The sequence below is a fragment of the Martes martes genome, assembly GCF_963455335.1.
Source record: "Martes martes genome assembly, chromosome: 7".
Lineage (NCBI taxonomy): Eukaryota > Metazoa > Chordata > Mammalia > Carnivora > Mustelidae > Martes > Martes martes.
Genome location: NC_137894.1, coordinates 21,225,186 through 21,250,568, shown reverse-complemented (window position 1 = coordinate 21,250,568; position 25,383 = coordinate 21,225,186). Strand labels below are relative to the sequence as shown.

Genomic DNA, 25,383 nt, shown 5'->3' with positions numbered 1-25,383 from the left:
TACAGTGAGTCCATACACAAATTTCATATACCACGTGGTGCTCATCATGACAAGTGCACTCCTTAATCCCCATCACCTGATTAACCCACCCCTTCACCTGTCCTCTGTTGACCATAAGTTTGTTCTCTATAATTAAGGGTCTGTTTCTTGGTTTATCTCTCTTTTCCCTTTGTTTGTTTTGTTTCTTAAATTTCACATATGAGTGAAACCACATGGTATGTATCTCTGACTGTTTTGATTCCCTTAACATTATGTTCTCTAGTTCCATCCGTGTCATTGCAAATAGCAAGATTTCATTCTTTTCAATGGCTGAATAATATTCCATTATATATATAAATATATGTAATAGTAATATATAATATAAATACATTTGTATTATATATAAAAATATATAAAAAAGTATATATATGATATCTCACATCATCTTTATGAATTCATCAACTGATTATGAAGTGCTAATCCCTTTGGGTTTACCCTACTTGTAGTTCATTGAGCTTTTGGGATTTGTAGATTAATGTTTTTCATCAAATTTGGGGAGTTTTCACCCTTTATATCTCCAAATATTCTTTCTTCCCCTTTTCCTTCCCTCCTTGTAGGACTCCCATTTTACATATGTTGATATATTTGTCAGTGTCTCACAGGTCTCTGAGACTTAGTTCATTTTTTTTTTAATTCTTCCGATTGGATAATCTCAATTTATATTCAGATTCCTAGTTATATTCTTTCACTTTACTCTACTGTTGACATTCTCTGGTGAATTTTTTATTTCAGTTACTATAATTTACAACTCCAGAATTTATATTTGGCTCTTTTCTAAAATACCTCTTTCTTCAGTATTTTGTGAGACATCATTCTTATATTTTCCTTTATTCCTTTAGACATGGATTCTCCTTAGTTCATTGGACCTATATAAATTCAATGTGTGTGCTTCCTCAGAATAGTTTTATTGATTGCTTTTTTTCTGTGTATTGGCTATTCTCTCTTTTCCACTGCATGTTTTGTATATTTTTGTTCAAAAGTGGACACTTTATATAATACACTGTGACAACTCTGAAAATCATATTCTCTAAACCTCCCCCAGGTTTGAACTTGTTGTTTATTTATTTAGTAATTTTTGTCAATTAATTCTGTATTCTTTGCTGTGTGTGGCGAGTGAAGTAACTGTTTGATTACTTAGTTTTCAGTTGGTGATGGAATAGAGATTTCCTTTAATGCCTGGAATTAATAAGTCTCCTAATCTTTGTCAGCAGGCTCTTTGTGTATGTTGAGGTAAATTTTCAACAGTCAGCCAGACAGTTGACTACTTTTCTTTGGCATTTAGTTCCTGCTTCCACACAGCCTCAAGGTCAATCAAAGGTGAAAAGTAAGGGCTTCTCAGGTCTTTTCTGACCATGTGCATAGCCTTACATGTGCTTTTTGGATATTTTCAAGGGTCATAAGGGCATCTAATTCCCCAGCTTTCCTTTCAGTCTTTGGGTTAGTTTGGTGTATTTCCCACATACATTGACTCAGGCAGCTCCAAGCTTAAGCAATTACTTCTAAAATTTCCAACCTGGAAAACGTATAATTCAATAGCAAAAACAACAAATAATCCAATTTAAATAATGGGTGGAAGATCTAAATAGATTTTTTTTTCAAAAGAAGATATATAGATGGACAACAGGTATGTTAAAATATACTCAACATGATCAATCATCAGGGAAATGTAAATCAAAGTCATAATGAGATATCACCTCACACCTGTTAGAAGACCTCTAATTTCTAAAAAATTTTTAAAAAAGAAAATAAAAAGAAATAAGAAGTGTTAGCAAGAATGTGAAAAAAAGGAAAACCTTATGCAAATACTGTTGATTGGGAGCATAATTTGCTGCAGTCATTATGGAAACCAGTATGGAGAGTCCTCAAAAAATTAAAAATGTAATTACGATATGATCTAACAATTCAACATCTAAGTATTTATTCAAAAACAAAAACACTAACACTAACTCGAAAAGGTATTTGCATTTCCATGATCATGGCAGCATTGTTTACAATAGCCAAGATATGGAAGCAACATAGTGTCCCTCAATGGATGATAAAGTTGCTTATACATATACACAATGGTATATTATTGAGCCATAAAAAATGAAATCTTGTGATTTGTGTGAACATGGATGGACCTCGAGGGTATTATGCAAAGTGAAATAAGTCAGACACAGAAAAATAAATTCCATATGATCTCTCTTATATGTGGAATCTAAAACAACAACAAAAAACAAGCTTGTGGATACAGAGAACGGTTGGAAGCTGGAGGCAGAGAGAGAAACAAGGGAAAGGAGTCAACAGATACAAAGAAAAAATACAAAAACAAAGCAATTATGATGACACCAAAGAAAAATAGAGAAATGGGAGTCATAGGGAAAACATTTTTTTTTCCCAACAAATCCTGCCAGGGAAAAGGCTTTACAGACTGGGAAAGCTCTGGATTAGGTCTGCTAATGATAAATTTATAAGTAGGGTTTTCTAAAGAATCACCGGATGCAACAAGAAATGGCCATTCTCTGGAACTGAGACCATAAAGGAAACTTAATGCTGTTCTGTTCCCTTCAGTGCTGGTAGGCTGATGTCTTTTGGTATGATTGCAGACTAAAGATTTCAAGGCTACTGGGTGGCTGGAGATAGGGGAATAGAAACAGGGCAAGTTACAAAGTTTACTGTTATTACCAAGATTCAGTTGATTTTCTTGAATAAATGTTCCCCCAGCCATCTATAAGCCTTTGATTAATTTCCAAAGTTTTTTTTTTTTTTTAAAGTTGTTTTTGGAAAAAAGTGTTCCACTTTCCTTCTTTATTTTTATGGAGGAAAGAATCTTTAGGGATTCCTTGTTCTACCTTCTCAGTTATATCCTTCAGGCACTTGTTTTTGACAAAGTTCTTCATAGGGTTCTGGCACACAGTCCTGGGTCAGTACCACCATTCAGAAAATTCCTATTAAGATGCCATCTGGACGTAAGCATACATCCTTTTCCTCCCAAATTAAAAAGAAGAGTTAAAGAAATGTGTCAAGTCATAAATCCACATTTACAATAAAAGGCAAATAGGAAAGGAGATAACATAAATCACTTGTAACCTGAAACAGAAATGAACAAGACATAGACTTGTCAGAGTCTACAAAGTGCAAAACTAAGTCAACAAAGAGGAAGCTGACACAGAACCCAGAACAGCTTACAAATCAAAATGAGTAGCTCCCTGTGACTATAAAAGTATAGATGGTATTAAAACAGGAGGACTGGAACGAAGTATAAGAGTCATTTATGCCCCAATATACTCACATGCACATCTGGCAATTGCTCCTCCCTGCCTGCCAGACCACTAGAACTCTCTGAACACAGAGACACAGGTACAGGTACAGCCATAACACAGGCAACATACTGAAAAGAGACATGGGGTTAAGAGTACTTGACCTCTCTAACTACAGTCCCTTTTTGGCTCTCAAAACTTGGTCAGGCTCATACTGCCCAGTCTGCATAACAGCACTACATTCTCTAGGCAAACTGATCATCCCCAAGAAAAGACCTAAAAATACTGAGATCCCCAAAATATCCTCCCAGCCAGATCATGCTACAGTGAAGCCCATTCTGTCATAATCACTGAGATATCTGGACACACACACACACACACACACACACACACAGAGTTCTTATCAAGGATCGCTTCTCATTATGGAAAAGACTTTAACATGAAAAAACAGAAAACGAAATAAGCAAAGAAAATCCTTTGAAGAAACAGACAATACGGGGAGATGAAAACTTTCAAAACTTAAAAAAAAAACTATAGAGATGGAAGAGAATCTATGGCATCAATGTAAAAAGAACAAGTTTCAATAGGAGGCAGATTCCACCAACGAGGAACAGAGTGCAAAACAGAGCTCTTGGAAATTGGAACACTGGAATACAGAAGACAAGGAAATGACAAAATTCCGAGGAGAAATTTAGTTTATTCCCAGCCAAACTATCTATCGAGTACAAAAATAAATAAGTCAATAAATAAAGTCACATAAAACCTTGCTCCCTTTCCCAGACTGCCACTAATGACACTGTCCACCAGAATGAGAACAGAAACCGATAAAGATGTCATGGGTCCCTGAAAAGGATATAAGTAGAGAACAGCAACAGGACTTCTCTACTTGATAGTTGTAGTATAGTATAGAAAAACAAAAACAAAAACCCACATATACACACCCTCTGTTCCATGGTCCTGAAATTACACAGAACTTCAAAAAAGTTTTCAATTTCCTGAATGATAGGAATGACTTCATTATGTCAATGAAGTACTTAAGGCAAAAGTAGGGGATTCTCTGAAAAGCTTTATGATGGGGGCTGGTCATCAGAGAAAAATCTAGATGAGATTAAAGGGCTGGAACTTTCAGTTCAACCTTCAAGGAGGGGGAGGAGGTGCTGGAAATTAAGTTCAATAAGGTGGCAAATAATTTAATCAAGCATGTCTACAAAAAGGAATTTCATTAAAAATTCTGGACAACAGGGACGCCTGGGTGGCTCAGTTGGTTGAGCAGCTGCCTTCGGCTCAGGTCATGATCCCAGCGTCCTGGGATCGAGTCCCACATCGGGCTCCTTGCCTGGCAGGGAGCCTGCTTCTCCCTCTGCCTCTGCCTGTGCTCGCTCATTCTCTCTCCCTCCCTCTCTCTGACAAATAAATAAATAAAATATTTTTTAAAAAAAATTCTGGACAACAAAGCTTGGGAGAGCTTCCTGGTTGGTGTACGAGAGGGTAGCATGATCTGGCTTCTGTGCTTGGGACCCTCCTAGACCTTGCCCTATATACCACTTTATCTGGTTATTCATTTGTATCCTCTATAATAACATAGCATTTTCCTGAGTTGTGCGTGTTGTTCTAGTGAATAAGTAAACCTGGGGGTTTGGGAAACCCCTAAATTTGCTGTCAACAGGGCAGAAGTTCTGATAGCCTGGAGACCCCACTTGGGCTGGCATCTAAAGGAAGAGCAGTCTTGCTGGGCTCTGTGCCTTTTATCTTGTCATATCTGATGCTAACTCTGGGTAGTTGGGGTAAGAATCGAATTGAATTGTAGGATACTGAGTTGCTATCAGAGATTTGTTGACAGAACCCAATGGTAAATGAAAATGCCAGTTTGACAGCTGTGCGGCAGACCCAAGGAACAACCAATTTATTTTCAAAGAAGAAGACAAAATGCTTCCAAAAAAAAAAAAAAGAAGACAAAATGCTTCAAAAGATACGTCTCTAAGAACCAGAAACATCCAAAACTACATGTGTCTGAACATAGGAAGAATAATTTAGACTTCTACTAAAAAAAGTAGGGGATGATACTGATTTTTTACATGAAAAAAATCAACAACTGAAAAAAGATAATAGCATTAGCCCTGAGGAAAATAAATATATATATAAATATATATATGTATATATATATATATGCTAGCAAACGAATATAATCATAGGTTACTACATGGTTCAAATGTGAATAATAATCACAATTACTTTGATATACATACTATACATTAACTTAACCAAAACAGTGATACAATGCCATTGAGAGAAAATGGGAAGAAAAGGGGAAGCGTATTACTTGTTTGGCAGTAAGGAGTAAATGCGGGAATAAATCCTCATCTTCAGTATTGGGAAGTCCTTAAATACTGAACATAACTGTAAACCAGAAAGTAGTGGTTATAACAAGGATCTTATTTAGAGATCTAGATGTACATCTCAAAGAAACAGCTAAGAATTGAAAGCGGTTGCTTCTGGGTAATGCAAATGGAGGCAGGTATATAAATAAGCCATACAGATCTATTTCAGTGTTTAATTTATGTGCAAGAATTATATTAACAAAAATACAAAATTTTTTAAAAAAGTATCACCACCTACAACAGTACTGTGACATTATCCCAGAAAGTATTATTATTTTAAGGGACAGGATCCAAGAGGTGTGGCAGCATTCCTGAACTTACACAATTATAGAAGATGTGAGTTTGGTTTTAAACTGTCTTCTTAGGATCTCAAACCTTGTGTATCTCTCTGAATCTTCCCAGCAGCATCTTGTAAGTAAGCGAAGTGTCTTGATATCACCAAACGGAAAAAGATCGATTCTGACATGAGGGGACCAGGAACTCTCTACAGAAATGTCATTTGAACGAGGCTTTGAGCCATCTCGGGCTGCTCTTTGCAGGCAGGGCAAGTGCCTGGATGAGTCTCCTCCCTTCCCTCTGGCCTCAACCTAGCTTCTGGGCTGGGCTGGGTGGAGGATGCAGTAAGCGCAATCCGCACAGCATGACTCCTGATGCAGGCACCTGAGGGGCTCCCAACAGTCTGTAAGTCATACGCAGGCATCAGTGCCTCATGATCCCACTTTTACAATTCCCCTGAACTCACACCAACTCGGGCATTCAATTAACAAAAGAAGGTGAATGGCGGTACATCAGACAGGGCTGCAGCAAGGACTAAATGGAGAGCCAGGCATTGGCATTAGCTACTGCTGTTATCCCTCTGAACTTGCAATCCACAGTGAGCATCCAGACCCCTTGAGGCCCACAGTGTTCCTCAGGCTATGCCGCTCTGCCATCACCCCTTGACATATATGCTTTGTCCTCCCACTGGGCTTTGATACCTGCATTAATGCCTTCACACCGTAGTGAAGCCACCCTCCCACCCATGCCAGCTGCACATGGCTTTCCTTGATGAATGCATTAGCCAGGGTTCCCCTAAAAAGAAAGAAGGAAGGAAGGAAGGAAAAGAAGAAAGGAAGAAAGAAAGAAAGAGAGGGAGGGAGGGAAAATGTATCACAGGAATTGGTTCACACAATTACAAAGGCTAAAAAGTCCCATGATCTGCCATCTGCAAGCTGGAGAATGAGGAAATCTGGTGGTGTAATTCAGTCTGAGTCCAAAAGCCCAAGAACTGGGGAGCCAATGGTGTAAATCCTTTCAGAACTGAAAAGTTAGAAAGCCCGTGAACCAGGAGCACTGATGTCCATGGGTAGACGATGGAGGTCTCAGTTCAGATAGAGAAAATGAAACTCACCCTTCCTCCACTCTTTTGTTCCATTAGGACTGTCAGTGAATTGGCTGACGCTCACCAGCATCAGTGGAAGTGATCTTCTTTACTCAATCTATAAATTCAAACGCCACTCTCTTCCAGAAGCACCCTCACAGACACCCTCAGAAATAATGTTTTACCAGCTATCTGAGCATCCCTTAGTCTGGTCTAGCTGACATATTAATCATCCCAGTGAGCCTCCAAGAGAGGAAGATACAATAGTGAGTCTACTGTTAACATCTCCCTGGTGTAGCTTTTTCCCCATCTAATATTTATTTAGATCTGTTTCTTTTTACCTGAGTATTTTTTATTTTAAAGTAGCACAAGTTGATTAATTTGAAATTAATTTGAAAGTAGCATATAGGTGAAATTTTAAAAATGAATCTGGGGTTCCCATTTTTAAACAGGTTTATCTACCCATTTCACAGTAGTGATTATGGGATTATGGGTAAGACTGGGCTTGTTTCTTTCATCAAAACACGTCGCTGTTTTCCCTACAGCATTTTGCTGTGTTTGTTAAAAGCATTTCTGGATATTACTGGAATGCTCAAATTTCTTTGCTTCATTTTTCCCCTTCAAGGTTTGAAAATTTTATAATTTTCTTAAGGCAGTTATTTAAAAATTTTTTAAAGATCTTATTTATTTGAGACAGAGAGAGAATGAGAGAGAGAGAACATGAGAGGAGAGAGGTTAGCTGGAGAAGCAGACTCCCTGTCAAGAAGGGAGTCCCATGTGGGACTGGATCCTGGGACTCCAGGATCATGACCTGAGCCAAAGACAGTTGCTTAACCAACTGAGCCACCCAGGCACCCCGGTTATTTTATATATATATATATATATATATATATATATATATATAGAGAGAGAGAGAGAGAGAGAGAGAGAGAGGAAGAGAGAGAGAGAGAGAGGGAGAGAGGTGGGAGAGAACAGGAGAGATCTGGGTTACAGATTGCTATGAACATTTCAGGGATTGGGGTTGCTTGACACTTCAGGCTTAATAGGAATTTTTTCTGGTCTCTGACTACTTGCATTTCTTATACCCCACTTATAAGGATTTGGTTAGGGTTCGGGTTTTTTTGTTTTTGTTTTTGCATAACTGGAATGCACTTCCTAGCAATTCTTTCAGATAGTTTGTGGGTGGTGAACATTGAATCCTTGATACTTAAAAACTTTAAAACTTTTTTTTTTTTTTGCTTTTCTACTTATCTTTGTAGAGATTTGGGAGATAATAATCAGTTTGTCATCTGAGCTTTGACACTATAGTCCAACGTCTTCTCAAATCCCAGGTTTTTCTTGTAAGATGACAGATGTCATTTTGGCAATCATCCTTTGGCAAATTATTTTCATCTGTTCTGAATGAATTAAAGATTTTCTTTTCTCATACTTGGTGTGTTGAAATTGAAGTATTCAGTGTGACTTTTTCATTGGCTTTCATGTCTTCCTTGAACTCTAGAAGCTTTTTAAAAAAATCATTTTTTATTATTCTTACTTCCCATTGGTTCAGTTATCTCTTTCTGAGATAGGTAGCAGACTCCAGTCAGAAGTCATTCTATTACCTAGTGTCAATCAGTGATTTCCAAACACAATTCCCCACTGACAAGTTTCTTGATAAACGGGGATCCAGGTCTGGAGAGGGAGATATACGATAAGCCTGGAACATTTCATTTTATTTAGGGCTAGAAACAGAAAATATCCGCGGTCACAGAAACTACACCAAAAAGACAAAGGCGTCAACCTGACAATTTGAACAACAGAAACAATAACTGTAATGAAATAGACATATCAAATACCCCCCCAAATAATTCAAAATAAAATCTCATTGGTCATCTATTTAAATATCTTGAATACTGTATATTTTTTAAAAATCTCCAAACGAACCTGGGTTCAAGTCCCAAAGCTTCTCTGCCTACACGACAATAGAATACATTGTTCACGTGACCACTGAAGAGACAAAAATAAGGTGTATGACAGCGTTTGAAAACCTTAAAGTTATATACATACAGATGACGACATTTTAAGGTTCTTTTCAAATTCAGACATTGAGATATACACCCAGAGTCAAATCTTCAAAGCTACCTATTAGTAGGGGATCCAGGCCCTGAATTCCACCCACCTCAGGTCATACCCACAGTCTTTTCCAGATTTCCTGACAGAAACAGAGATAATGTAAGAAGGAGACTCATTTTCCTTCAAAAAGCCGATTTCTGAAATCAGTACACTCTTTCCAATCTACACAAAACTACAACATGTATCCCATCCTGCTATTCATTTCCTTTGAGATCAAGTCTCAAGCACTTCATAAGAATCTCTCTCTAATTTGGTGTGCCTTTAAAGTGATATTTGGAAAAATGCAGGAAACCAGTGGAAAGATGGTTTGTGATGAGACATCAGTGACCAGCTGCTCCCTGCTGATGCAAACCACCACTGGAAAGGAAACAAATTTCCTGTCATGAATATTCCCTTTCAGCTTTTAATTTAATCCACTGCTCATAATTTTCCCTGTCAAAGACAATGAAGGTGCCATCTGTACGCTGCTGTTTTAATACACACCCGAAGGTTACTGACAAAGGATTGTTCGGGCCATGACCGTTCCATTAATTGCTCCGTACACAGGAATAAGATGAGGGATCCAACTGGCCTGACTCCTGCTGAGGGAAATAAACTAAGGAGAAATTCCCTGTGGCTGTGAACCATCTTCCAGTTCAACTCCAGCTTACAGAGAACTGCATTAAATGTCTCTCTCATTCCCGGGACCCTAAGTCACCACTCCCTGGCCTAATGACTTTGGGGAAAAAGCCTCTGATGCAGTTTGTTCACTCCAGAGCAAGAAGATACACAACTACTAACATAAAGAACAGGAAAGCCTCAAAGCCATATTTAGAGAAAGTCTCCTGCTTTAATTATCTACACTGCCTACTCTTCCCCTAACTTAAAAAAAAAAAAAACAAATATATAGCATCTCCTGACTTCCAGCTGTCTCAGGGATGTACCTGAGAAAATTAACCAGAAATGTATGAATGTTTGCAAATATCAATATTTTATGTGATCTGCCCATTTTAAATCACATTCTTATTATTATTTAGTTTTCATCCATTAGAATTTTATTGATCCTCAATCTATAGATATTTTAGACAAATATAAAATATTGGCCTAAATGATTCAGTAACAATTTTCTGAGGATAGCTATAATATTTAATGAAAAATCTAAAAGTAGCCCTTTCAGTTTTAAAGAGAAAACCTTGTAAAGAAGTGTGTTTTTTTAAGTATTTTTAGAAGCTTTGCCCAATTCATAAAAATAGACACATATATCAATGGAACAGAACAGAAAACCAGAAATGAACCTATAATTACATGGTCAATTAATCTTCAACAAAGCAGGAAAGAATAGGAACATATAAGTGGTGTGGTCAGTGAAATCTCTTGACTCATGGTTTTGGCTCAGGTACTGATCTCATGGTCATGAGATCGAGCCCTATGCTGTACTCCATGTTCAGTGCAGAGTCTGCTTAGAGTTTCTAGCTCCTTTCCCTCTTCCCCTCCCCTTAGCTCTCTCCTTCTCTCTCTCTCAAATAAATAAATAAATCTTTAAAAAAAGAAAAAGCAGGAAAGAACAGCAAATAGAAAAAAGTCTCTTCAACAAATGGTGCTGGGAAAACTGGACAGCTACATGCAAATGAATGAACCTGGACCACTTTCTTACACCATACACAAAAATAGATTAAAAATGGATGAAAGACCTTAATGTGAGACAAGAAACCATCAAAATCCCAGAGAAGAATACAGGCAGTAACCTCTTGGACATTAGGCATAGCAACTTCTTACTAGATATGTCTCCTGAGACAAGGGAAAAAAAGCAAAAATTATTATTTTTGCTATTAGGACCTCATCAAAAGAAAAAGCCTCTACACAGCAAAGGAAATAATCAACAAAACTGAAAGGCAACCTATGGAATGGGAGAAGATATCTGCAAATGACATATCTGATAAACAGTTAGTATCCAAAATCTATAAAGTACTTATTGCACTCAACACCCAATAAACAAATAATCCAGTTAAGAAATAAGCAGAAGACATGAACAGACATTTTTCCAAAGAAGACATACAGACGGCTAACAGACACATGAAAAGACCGTCAATATCATTCATCCTTAGAGAAACGCAAATCAAAAACTACAAGGAGATGCAAACTTACACCTGTCAGAATGGCTAAACTCACAAACACAAGAACCAACAGATGTTGGCGAGGATGTGGAGAAGGGGGAACATTCTTACACTGTTGATGGGAATGCAAGCTGGTTCAGCCACTCTGGAAAAAATAGAAGTTCCACAAAAAGTTAAAACTAGAAATACCCTATGATCCAACAATTGCACTACTAAGGAATACAAACATACTAATCCAAAAGGATAAATATATCCCAATGATTACAGCAGCATTATCTATAATAACCATATCATGGAAACAGCCAGTGTCCATCAAATGATGAATAAAGAAAAGTGGCATATATATATACACATATATACATATATACTTCATATATACATATTGTATTATATATGTGTGTGTATATATACACATACAATGTATATATACACACAATGAAATAATACTGAGCCATAAAAAAGAATAAAATCTTGCCGTTTGCAATGACATGGATGAAGCCAGAGAGTATTATGCTAAGTGAAATAAGTCAGAGAAAGAGAAATACCATATGATTTCACTCATACGTGGAATTTGAAAAACAAAACAGATGAGCAAAGGGAAAAGGAGAGGCAAACTAAGAAACAGACTCTTATCTACAGAGAACAGACCGATGGTTACAAGAGGGGAGGTGGGTGGGGGATGGGTGAAGTAGGTGACAGGGATTAAAGAGGGCACTTATGATGAGCAAGGGGTGTTGTATGGAAGTGTTGAATCACTATATAGTACACCTCTGAAAGTAATATTACACTGTATGTTAACTAACTGGAGTTTAAATAAAAACTTTTAAAAAAAGAAGAAAAGCCTTGGCCAATTAATTTTTAAAACCCATAAAACACTTCATTTAATATATAAGCTATGAATATAAACTAAAGCTTTTTCAAGCTTATATACTAAAAAGTTGATTACCTCATTACAGGCTCTCGTTGAAAATAGTATAGGAAGGTTTTATGTTGCTTAGGACACTTTGGGGAACTTTATTTTGATTTTTCTTCAGTATCAGGTTATAAGCATCCAGAAGAAAGATAAAAACAGAAAATGCATCCCCATCTCATTTAAGAGCACCAACCTTCATCGCAAGACCCTACTTTGAGGTATACCCAGTCATCCATAATAAACTCATCCTGAAAATAAAAATATCGCTGCTGAAAATTTTCAAATAATAGTGCTTTAAACCTAATAGGAGTCCAAAAGTATTCAATAAGTTAGTAGTGTTTTTAGAGTAAATGTATCATTTTCTACAGTGACTATTTTAAAAGAAAACATTTATTTACATTTAAATAAATTGTATATGTAAGAAGTGTGAGAAAATGCTTATTATCTCATTCTTTTAAAGTCAAAGCTCTTGCCAAGGAGCAGGGAATTATAACTTTTAATTGTATTTTTTAGACAGTACCTTCTAAGCGTATATTCAATAGGTCACAAAAGGCCACCTGCAGGGCATGATCATACACCATCTGAGGAGCTGCACTGATCTAAGACAATGACAGAAACAACTTTACCCAAGTGTTCACCACTCAGTTTAAAGGACCCAATTATATATCAAAGTGAATTATAGAAATATGAACATGGACTTGTGAATCAGACAATGGATTAAACATACATCACAGCATATTTACGCCACTGGCTGAGTGTCTGGTAAGAATATCCTGTCAGTTTCTAGTTGAAGAGGTCAGCTTAAAGATACCTATTTATTTCCCCTTTCCCTCTATGATCACTAGAATTAAAATAAAGGAGTGAAATCGTATAAATGCCTCAAAACAAAGAGAATGGGAATGGGATCACAAAAAGGCAAGATATTTCAATACATTACACACAGAGAGAGCACATACAGGGAGGCTTAGTATCTGCAAATGTAGAGTGAAGGAAGCCCTGTGCTAAATACTGGTGTGGGGGGCTGCCGAGTGAGAGGAGCAGGTATGCCCCATGGAACCTGAAACCTCACTGAGTTCAGAAGTAAAATGAAGGACGCAGGGAGGACGAAGGGGAGCTAACACGGGTGAAGGGACAGAGCGCGTTGGAATAGAGTGTCAACTCCCTTCTGAGGATAACCATCACAGCCAGGGTTTCTCCTTACTTCATTGAGTCAAAACGCAAAAAAAAAAAAAAAAAAAGGATTGGTTAGAACTGTGTCGTCTAATATGGTAGCTACCAGCAAAATATGGTTACAGAGTCCTTGATATGTGACCAGTGCTGAGATGGGCTATGAGTGTAAGGCACACTCTGGATTTCTAAGCCTTAGCTCTCCCCTCCCTCCAAAATGTAAACTATCTCATTAACAATGTTTCTACATTGGCTATGTGTTGAAATTTTAATAACTGGGTATATTTTGTTAAATAAAATATCTTATTAAAATGAATTATACCTATATCTTTTTAAGTATGGTCACTAGAAAACCTAAAATTACACCTGTAGCTGACATTGTATTTGTACTGGATAGCACTGATAGCTTGTATATAGAAGAAGCTAAGGTGACAGGAGACGATGCTGAGACAAAGCATCCAGCGCTTTGGCATTTAGTGTCTTCAAAGAAATGTCTTCAAAGCCCTAAAACCACAGCTGACACTAAATTCCACCCTCGAATACAACACTTTCACCAATGTTTCTCTTCCTTAATTTTCAAATACCAAGAGAAATCTAAGAATCAGGAGGTATTTTAGGAAAGCTTGCCAAACAAATCATAAAAATAAACAGAAAAACAAAGAAATGAGCAAATTCAAAGAAAAAGGAAAAAATTATCTTAGAAGAAATAATATTCAGTTTGAAGTATTATTGAATTATTAATAATTATTCAGTTTGAAGCAAATGAATTTAAAAAATAAAGAAATGAATGATAACCCTCAACTAATCTCCTCTGAGAAAGGAAGTCAACTCTATAATGAACAGAGGGAATAAATAGCATAACTAAAGACTTGGAAAAAGAAAAGAATGATAAGATTTGGTGAAGAGTATAAAAAAGGAGAACATCTAAACTTGACACCAGGATAGATGACAACAGAAACATTCAAACAGAAAGAATTATAGGCTCAGAAAAAATGGCTTTTCAGAGAGTATAGTTTACATTGTCACAAAATTGTGAAGGCAGCTTTAAAAAAAAATCAAGATACAATAGAATGAAATTACAGATAAATTACATGTGGTTACAGCAGAGAATGTAAATGCTACCAACGTGGATATAGAGGTGGTTTAAAAAAAACAACAAAAAAAAAGTAGGGACAGCACTCTAGTGCTTACAGACTGGGAAACAAAATTATGGTTAACAGAAATGACAGTCTTAAGACTGTTTTTTGAAGGTATAAAAGTGATCAGTGGAAGTGACAACAGTAGTATGAGAGCAGATAGGGAGAGCTCTGAGTGAATCAAGTTCATATCTCATCATAACAAGAAGTCAATAGCAAACGGATAAAGCTGATCAATCAAGGAATAATAAATGAGTATTGAATCAGGAATCATAACCAGAAACAGAAACTGCTGAAGGTCTCAGGGGAATGGATAGCAATGTGCAAAATGGGATAGGACCAGGGCTTCTCATAAATCCTTATTGTTGGCTCTGTAAATGTTGTGTGTCACGCTGACATTCTTAAGTATTAAAAAATGTCATAGCCTATACATTTTCTGCATAGTATATACACATTAAATAACTGAAATATCTATCCTGGGGCCAACACAGTAGATAATAAAATGTCCAAGTGTGATGTAGTTCAACAATCACATAGCAATTACACTAACACCCCTTTAAATTAATCATCCGTCAAGATTTCCACAAAGCTACTTAAAAGTGATCACCTTTAAATTATACTAAACTAAAAATCAACTTGAGGTGGATGGTACATAAAATATGAAAGGTAAAACAACAACAGAAAGCCTCTAAAGGAAAATATCTTCATGAGGTTGAGAAAGGGAAGGAGTTTTTAAATAGGACACAGTAAGCATTAAACACAGAAAAAAGGTTTTATGAGTTGGGTCACATTAAAATGAAGAATTGCTGTGCATCGAAAGACACCATCTTTCTAGAAGCATATTATGCTTCAATTAAAGATTTACAAAAGACAGAAAAAGCAAAGCTCAAAAAAGCAAAAAGACAAGCCAAAGAATCTGAGAGAATATTTGCAAAAACATCTAAGTGCCTAAGGGCTCATGTCCATAATATAGAAAAATTCATACAAATCATTAAGGAAAAACTAAACAAACAAGCAAGCCAAGAAAAAATAGGCAAGAGACGTGAACAGACACTTCTTCTCAAAAGAAAATAATTGCCTGGGGTGCCTGGGTGACTCAGTGGGTTAAGCCTCTGCCTTTGGCTCAGGTCATGGTCTCAGGGTCTGGGATCAAGCCAGGCATAGGCCTCTCTGCTCAGCAGGGAGCCTGCTTCCTCCTCTCTCTCTGCCTCCCTCTCTGCCTACTTGTGATCTCTGTCAAATGAATAAATAAAATCTTAAAAAAAAAATCTGCCAAACTGTGGAAAGAGCCAAGATGCCCTTCAGCAGACAAATGGATAAAGACGATATGGTCCATATATACAATGGACTATTATGCCTCCATCAGAAAGGATGAATACCCCAACTTTTGTATCAACATGGACAGAACTGGAGGAGATTATGCTGAGTGAAATAAGTGAAGCAGAGAGAGTCAGTTATCATATGGTTTCACTTACTTGTGGAGCATAAGGAATAACACGGAGGACATGGGGAGATAGAGAGGAGAAGTGAGTCGGGGGAAATCAGAGGGGGAGATGAACCATGAGAGACTGTGGACTCTGAGAAACAAACTGAGGGTATTGGAAGGGAGGGGGATGGGGAGTTGGGTGAGCCTGGTGGTGGGCATTAAGGAGGGCAAGTATTGCATGGAGCACTGGGTGTGGTGCATAAACAATGAATCTCAGAAACTGAAAAAATAAAACAAAATTTAAAAAGAAAATAGGGATGCCTGGGTGGCTTAGTCCGTTAAAGGGCTGCTTTTGGCTCAGGTCATGATCCCGGTGTCCTGGGATCGAGTCCCACATCAGGCTCCTTTCTCGGCAGAGAGACTGCTTCCCGCTCTGCCTCTGCCTGCCTGTTCTCCTTCTCTCTCTCTCTCTCTCTCTCTGACAAATAAATAAATAAAATCTTTTTTAAAAAGAAAAGAATCAACTTGAAAATTAAGAAATGAAATAGCCCTTGACTCCTCTGGTAATCAGTGGATCTGCTAATTGAAATCATAAAGAAGTATCACTCTCTACCCACCGGAATGGTGAATTAAAAACACTGAAAATACCAAGGGTTGGTGAGTATGTAGAACAATAATGACTTTTCATATACTCCTGGTGAGAATGTTAATTGGTTTAGAATCATTCTGAAATCATTTCGTTTGGTTTCATTTGGAAAACTTAAAGGTATTGCCACCTTATGACTTAGAGCACACTCCCATATAAATACCTATGTGATAGACAGAAATGCATTCACACATGCCTCAAAAGACATGTAAAATAAGAATATTTATGACAGAGGTCTTCATAACAGACGAAAGCTGGCACCTAATTACCCATCAATAGAATAATAAATGTTACATTCATACAATAAAGATGAATACACTACAACCATAGGCAACAACTTGAATGTCACTCTCAAAAATAAAAGTAAGCAAATGTAAACAGACCCAAAAGAGTACACATTGTGTGCTCGTGTTATCCCACCTGTATACATCCCCAGAGAAAGGCAAAATAACCCTGGTGCTCAACATCATGCTAATGGTTTTCCAGTGGAAATTAAACAGATTTAAAAAAAATTTTTTAATTTATTTATTGGACAGACAGAGAGCACAAGTAGGCAGAGAGGCAGGCAGAGAGAGGGGAGAAGGCAGGCTCCCGCCAAGCAGAGAGCCCAATGCGGGGCTCAATCCCAGGACCCTGGAATCATGACCCGAGCCGAAGGCAGAGGCTGTAACCCACTGAGCCATCCAGGCGCCCCAAACAGATTTTTATTGCTTTAGCGATATGCCTTTTCCCTCCAATATAGACACTACCTCTTTTTCCCCAAGACAGAAATCTTTACAGACAGTGATCCAAGAGTAAATTCCCCACTTTGAGAAGCATCTCACAGGTGGCATTTGTTAACCATGACAGTTACAATTCCCTCCTGTCAGCTTCTACCTGTCACAGACAGGTCAGCTCCTTCATCTACTACCTGAGTTGGAGACTGGAGTCAGGCCCACATCGAAGACCTTCCCACAGGCCATTCTCCCTCGGTGGCTTTTAACCCATAATACAGGATTTTATACAATTCCTTATTTAATCTTGTTAGTTTCAGCCAATTATTTTGGCACTCCGAGGGCTGTGATTCCTCAGCTTTTGCTGTAACTTCCAGCTTTTCTCCATGGAAACTTAAGCATATTATGTGATATCTTGAGATATCAAAATAAATACTCAACAAGAAAACATTCAACAAGGAGAGATAAGACAAGTGTATGTGTGTGTGTATATGTGTATTTATATACACATAAATACGTACACAGACACACTTTTACAATAGTTTGGTTGGGGGCTGTATTTTTTGTTTTTTGCTAAAATGGTTTATAGCTGATGTTGACTGTCAATACGTAAATCACTGAAATAAATACCACGGGAACTGCTATTAGAAGGTTCTAAATGGCTCTCTTCTCCTCTGAGGAGTAAAACACTACCTAATCCTAATAAATCAATAAAAGGACAGAGATTTTCGTTGGCATCCCTCCATAACAAGACTATTTCTCTTCCTTTCACAGCATGTCAGGGATGAATCAGGGGCTCTGAGAAAACTGAACCCTTTGGGGAATACCTTCAGTGGTAGACCAGAAAAGCAACATTTACAAGAAAGATTCCTTCAGTAAAAGCACCCATAATCCTCAGTCTATAAAGCTAAAGCATTTTGTATGTTTGTTTATGTCCCAAAGCCATAAAGAGGTTTGAGAGGGATAAAATTTCTAGCATAGTAAATCTGGATCAATTACAAAGGTGCGTTGTAAACAAGTTTTAACTTAGAATTTCAGTTCTGCTCCCAGCAGTGATGAACTAAGTGGTTCCCACAAACCCTCCAGTGAGAACAATTAAAGAGGATGCAAAATGCAGCGATCATGTGTACAAAAACACCAGAGAACTTAACAGGGCAATGAGGAATTGCAGAGCCAAGATCCAGGAGGGGAGGGAAGACCTGAGAAGATAACAGGTTTGGGGGCCACTTTTCAACAACCCCTTGATGATTCCTAAAACAATGCCTAAGGGGCCAAAAAGTTAAGCAGATCTTGATGAATGTGAGAGCTAGGGGGACAAAACAGGAGCTCAAGTCCATCGAAAAGAGGGAAGACTCTAGTAAATTCTCTATATTTACATCATAGTATGTATAAGCAAAAATCAAAGGCAGATCAGCCCTTACAGGAATGGAAGGCCAGCTCCCCATCTTCTCAACGACTAACTGGATTGAAGCAATTTGTGCTTGCTAATGTCATGACCTGGATGTTGGTCAGAAACAAACAAAAATTGGGAGAAGATAGTATCCTTAAGACCTTCAAATTATGTTTGCAATTTTCTACATGCACCAGCACAAAATGAAAAGACAACCAGGCTTAGAAACAACATCGTGAATCATTTCATGTAACTTAAAAGTAACATCGTGAATCATTTCAATACATGCTTTTTAAATGATTTCTAAAATAAAAAGAGGGACAGAGACTGAACATGCACTGATGGTGAGAAATGCATGATAGTGGAAAAAGAATTCAATTTTAATTTAAAATCTGTATTTGTTTACTACTTGGCATATTTGTATCACTTTAAAATTAATGCCTGCTAATATTGTTTAAAGTGTGGTAATGGGGTTATACAATTTTAATTTTTAAATACTTCTCTATATAGTCTATAAACACAGAGAAAAGAGAGCATGAAATACACCAGAATATCTTGAGTGATGGTGATTTGGGTGATGATTTCTTCTATTTTTTAATTAAATTTCATTTCCTGCACACACACACAAAAATATATATATATACACATATATATGTATATGTGTGTGTATATATATATTTTTTTGTGCAGGAAATGAAATTTAATTAAAAAATAGGAGAAATGTGTGTGTGTGTGTATATATATATATATACATATATATATATTACATTTATAGTTTGAAGAAATACCACATATAAAAACATCATTAGGATACTTACCTGTACCTTGGGCTTTCTGCACAGAAGGTGTTCAACATGTACAATTCTTACAGTTAATATTGGATACTATTAAGTGAGAGTTGTAGCATTTTAAACAGTGGCCAGTAGATGCAAAATCATAAGTCTGACAAAAGCAAAGCATTGCCATGGGGATGTCAGATAACACACAAGCCCTTACAACACTGGGCTCCACAAACACACCTGCCATCATTTGTAGCAAACCCCAAATGCGGGACTACTTAGCTCTATTGTCTTGTGATTAAAGCTTCTAAAAGGTTGAATCTAAAAGTAGAATCCATAAAATACCAAAAAATCATTCGTGCATAATTATGTGTTTTACATTGCATATAATTATGTGTTGATTCACATTATTCATTTTAAATGCCTTGCCTTCTGGACATGCTTTCATAACTGTGCACATTTATTGTATGCAAATCAACATCTAGAATGGCCTTAAGATGTACACATACAGGTGAATGACTACATGGCAGGAATAAAGGAGAAATATTATGGAAACTGCTGGCAGTTTAGAACCCTGCATTTGTATCACTTCAAAATGAATTCTTGTGTATCATCTCATTCCCAGCCCAGTTACAAGCCTACAAACTAAATTAATAAATGCCGTGAGTCAGAGTATGCATTTAGGAATAAGTCAGACACTTTTACATAACAAATTTATCTATGTAGCTACATGAAGTTTATATAAACAGTTACATATCATAGGTTGGATATCCAAAGTGTCTCTGGATTCTGTCCACTTCTCACTTTCCCACAATGTGGGAAGTTTCGACCTCTTCATCCCTTGTCTACACTTCTCCTCCTCTCCAGTCTATCCCACACACATACTGCCCTCAGCATCCTCTATCTAAATAAACACAGATCTAGTTACATCCTTCCACTGCTTAAAAATACACCACACCTTCCCACTCTCCACCTAACAGTTCACCAAGCGGCCTGTTAGATAGCTAGAACAGACCACAGCAGGTAAAACAATCCCTTTGAAAATATATGCTTTGTCCTTAAAATGTATGCATCTTTTTTTTTTTTCATTCTAACCTAAAATGTACACTTGTTGGATTTAATACTAATATCATGGTTTGGACTGTTTCCATTTCTAGGAAAATCTGCTATGGCAAGCTGATCTTTCAGCCTCACAAATCCCCTGGCACACTGCCTCCTCATGCTCTCAGAGATACCCAGGCCAGGGCAAAACCTCAACTCTGCAGAAACACTCAAGACACCTCACGCTCTGTACCCCTCCTGTCTCTGAACTCTATGTATAGATCCTCCCAAAAAATAATCTTATCCTGCATTTTGTAAAGTGCAGTTCTAGAAACTAATTCTTACCAGAAAAGTCTGCAAAGAAAAATTACTTTGGTCAATACTATACCCCTCTTTTAGAAATTCTCAATAAACACAAGAACACTCAATATTCTAAGAAGTCTTGCAGTAAAACCTGTAGCCAAGAATAACTGAGAGCCAGCATTTCTTAGAACCTACCTTGCTGAAGTTGTCCTGTCCTCCACCAAACTCTTCTCACCCTGCCCCCATCACCTGGAGAGTCACTCCTACTTTCTCCAATTGGCAAATTCCTACTCAATTTTAGAAATCTGACTACCTCTGCTTTGAAACCATTCCTAGCCACCCTCGCTAGAAATAAATGTTTTCTATGTGTATTTGTAGCACTTTGTACAGGCATTTTTGTTAAATTACACATGTGGTAATCTTGGATCTACATGTTAGTCTCCTTAGCCTGATTGTGAGTTTTAAAAGTAGAAACCATCCTTTATTCATTTATGAATCCCCAGAATCTAGCAAAGTTCACAAAACGAGCTCAGTAAATATGTGTGGAATAAATTGGTGAAATAGAAATGATCTTTCATGAAAATAAAATATGCAACATCATATGTCATTTCCCCATCACTCCAGCCAGGAAATCTCTGCTGGCAGAAAGGGGAACAATAAGAACACTTGGAGGGTGGGGTAATTATGTCTAGAACAGCCCAGTCAGAGTAAGTAAATGACTCCTATTACCAAATTTATAAAGAGAATCTCATGCCAGTCAAGACTATCACATGAATCCCTTTTGAGAGCCCCGGTATCTCTGTCCAGGGTGCTAAGATTCCAGCTGGAGCGCCCTGGCTTTGCTTCAAAACCAGGCAGAGCCAAGTCCCAATGGATTACAAATGTTTGCATATTTCATTATTTCTGATATAGAGACTTCCTTTCCACCTAGGATCTCAGAGTAACTGCACTCAATCAGCTTCAGTTCAGCCCATGTACATAAATTAAGCTAACTCTGTAAAAGAAGTTACCCACTCCAAAGGAGGTAAGAGGCAAAGCACTTCAAAGTCAGATGTGGGTTTTCCTCGCAGCCCTGCCTCTAACCAATTAGCAACTTTGGGCAAGTAACCATACCTTTCTAGGCATCAACTTCCCAACCTCTGAGTTGAGAAGCTACATAATTAAGATCGAGCAAACCTTCAGTGAATTACCAGTGAATGTCAACCATTTTTTCTTACTTAATCCTCTTGAAACCCTTGAAGTGGGTATTACTATTCTATTTTACACATGAAGAAACAGGGCTTAGAGAGGTAAAGTAATTTGTTCAAGGCCACACTATGAGCTTGCAGCATCGCCTGCCTGGGAAGCTCAATGGGTTCATGGCTGGATGGCCAGGCCACCTTCCCATGACCTCAGGCTGCTCATGGCTATCTTCAGGTTTCTCCAACACTGGAATGATGATGATATTCAGTCCTCAAGTTTTTTTGTTTGTTTGGTTGGTTTTTTGTTTTTGTTTTTGTTTTTATTTATTTGACAGATGGAGATCACAAGTAGGCAGAGAGAGAGGGGGAAGCAGGCTCCCCGCTGAACAGAGAGCTTGATGCGGGGCTAAATCCCAGGACCCTGAGATCATGACCCAAGCCGAAGACAGAGGCTTAACCCACTGAGCCACCCAGGTGCCCCAGTCCTCAAATTTTTTGATAGCTTTTAAAATTTCCTAACTTGACACAAGCTTGTGTTTTATTATTTCTTTGTCACACCATGTAACTCTAGCTGACACTTAAACTTCTCATAAGACCCTCAAATCCTTCATTTAAGTTGATTCCTTAAGGATCTCCTAAAGAGATAAAAGCACCTAGAAAGAAGCTTCCAGCTGTACAGGGAGTGATTTTCTCTCCCAAAGAGACTGCCACAGCCTTAGGAGGACGGCTCCGCGTGCTCACTGTTCCTGCTCCTTGGCTAAGCAAGCCTTGTACCCTCACATGCCATCCAGCCAGCATGAGGACCACTCCAGAGAACCAGCTGTGGCACCTAGCCATGGTGAAGCCATCTGGCTAGCTGGATCCAATCCCGAGCAAGTGGGGTGGGGGAGGGCAGCTTTCACCTTCTCAGCCTACCATGCACCACTTGTGAAGTACGTTAGCTTAGCTGACAGGTCCTCTGTCATGTGCAGGGGGTGGGGTGGGGAGTGTTGTTTGGTTTGGTGTCTTTTGATGAAAAAGACCATGGTCGGGTACTAGCTTTGTGATCTCTCAAAGTTGCCTTCATATCTTTAGCTCATCACAGTGACCAAAGAAATACTATCCTGTCTCTTTCATTAACAGGAAAATACAGATTCGGGACACTTTCAAAACTTACCAAAGAGCAACCATTCAGAAACTGTGAGAGCCAGAACCCACAGAGGCTCCCAAGTACCTCTTGAAGTAACAGAGAAGCTGCTCTTAAATAAACTACTCCCTCCCCCCAAACAGGCAGAGCCTTGTGGAGCTCCCAAAGCCTCCACACTGGCACTTTTCTGACCTGGCTTCATTCAGTACTAGAGCTTCCTTTTCAGCCTCTCTTCCCCTAACTCCATATCTACATCCTTTCCCCTCTCCTGAAATCCAAGCTCTGTAAACAGTGATTTTTGTTCTTTGGTAACCTCTAGACGGCACTTGTCTACATCCCTCCTGATAAGTCATCTATGTCGTCGCATAATCACCGAATATTTTAAGGATAGTTCTGTCTGTAGGAGGAAAGCGCACATTTAACGCAGGTATAGTATGGAAGAGGAAGCCATTCATCATGGCAATTCTAGCAACGTTAAGTGATGTTAACGTGCATCAGTGTGGTAGCGTGGGTCCTCTTTATTTGTAAGATAATGAAATATCACCTACCTTCTTACACCACTTATCTGCACTCCTCTGGTGGATCGTAGCACTTTCTACAGGGAACTGAGGCTATCTGAACACCTCTTTCCCACCACAGTCTTCCCTCCCCCTGAACACCATCGTCCCTGGGCCCCAGAACAGAGTCTAATACTTTGTACAAATTAGACACAGAAACCCATTTATAATGAATCAAACACTTTTGTAAAATATTTGTATTGTAGGAAGGATATGTCAACGAACTCTGAACATTCAAAGCTGTCTTTAGGCAAAAGAAAAAAAAAGTACACACATTATTTAGATTTGTCAATAAAGTCAGCACTAGTAAGTCCACAAAGAAAGAACCCCATGGGGCTGGAGCAGCTGCTGACCGACAAGTGTATCTCGAGTGAGGAGCCGTGCTCACCATCAGAGCGGGATTGCCAGCACTACTATCACCAGGAAGGAAAAAAAAAAAATAGCCCATTATTGGAATTGGGGCAAAGAGGGCGTGTAAATGCTCACAGCTGGCCATCTGGCTGGACAGATTAACCAGCTGCAAAGCCCAAGGCCAAGCCCCTACCCAAAGAGGCTACATACTACAGGCAGCAGCAGTAAAGTCTAGAGATGGCCAGATTGACACGGACAGCATGCTAACACTTGTACCATAACGGATACTGCAATGTGACCATTTGGACCCGATTCTTGCTGATTCTGGCTCAGAATGGGGATACGTTCATCCTGAGTTTCAAGCTGAGGGAAGGGTGGGGCTGGAGTACCCACGCACAGGTGGCCGGAGCAGTGGAACATGCTATACCGGGTTCCTTCGGCGGGCGGGGAAACTGAGGCACGCAGCAATGGGCAGGCTCAGGTCAGGGGCAGAGTTCTGGCCCTCCTGGCCTTGAGCCAGCTGGCGTGTCCCAGACAAACTACACCGCCTGGCCGCCTGATGCCTGATGCTTCCGCGACCCCTCGGAACCCACCGCGGGGAGAGGACAGCCTTGCGGCCGGGCCGGACTCACCACGTCCATGATCTGCAGGAGACTCAGGGAGAAGTAGACGGTGAGTGGCTGCGAGTCGTTGGCCACGGGCCTCTCCAAGGGGTTGTAGTTCTTGACCAGCTCCTTGTAGAGCTTCCTCTGGAACTCGCCTTGCAGGGACACTTAAGGAAAGGAGAGCCCGGCGGGCTGCTCAGGGAAGGCCAGCGGGGGTGCGCCCCACGCCCCCTGCCTGTGACCCCCACCGCCTAAAGCAAGCAGCCCAGACGAACGGGGCTCGCCCTTCCCGGGCACCCCCGGTAGCACCACCCCCCGTCCCTCCTCGCGCGAGCCCCCAAACCTGGCCCCCGCGCGGGGCGCTCGGAGCCGCCGGAATGCGCCCGGGATCCCGCGGAGGAGGAGTAGAGGGCTGGGAGACCTGGCGGCTTTACCGTGCAAGAGCGACGCGGCCAGCGCCAGCCAGACCGACCGGCGCATGTTGAGACTCGGAGCTGCCACGGGCCGGCGCGCCCCGCGTCTCGCTGGTACGCCCGGGCCTGCGCCTGCGGCCGCGGAGCCGCCTCTCCCGGCTCGGCTCGCGCGCCTTTAAAGAGCCGAGCGCGCGCCCCCGCCCCGCCCGCCTCCGCGCGTTTCTCCACGTGATGAGCCCCGCCCCCGCCCCCACCCCAGCCCGCCGGCGGGGGCCTGGGAGGCTCGGCGGCTGTCCGGGGAACTGCAGCCCGCGGGTGCAAGTGGGAAGTGCACCCCGGCGCTGGTTACAGTGTGGGCGCCCCGCCCAGCCTCTGTCTGCACCGCATCACGCCTCCAGCCAAGCCGGGGGCTATC

The 25,383-nt window shown here is 39.6% G+C and overlaps 1 protein-coding gene across 1 annotated transcript in view; it reads right to left on the bottom strand.

The window, feature by feature from the left end:
- Nucleotides 1-25,035, bottom strand: part of CHRNA7 (cholinergic receptor nicotinic alpha 7 subunit) — a gene marked incomplete at both ends in the record, with an annotated part of 119,395 nt that extends 94,360 nt beyond the window's left edge. Inside the window, 4 exon segments of the mRNA XM_080809189.1 lie at nt 24,583-24,722; nt 24,899-24,919; nt 24,922-24,967; nt 24,970-25,035. Coding sequence (XP_080665315.1) covers nt 24,583-24,722; nt 24,899-24,919; nt 24,922-24,967; nt 24,970-25,035 — 273 coding nt within the window.
- Between the last annotated feature and the right edge of the window lie 348 nt (nt 25,036-25,383).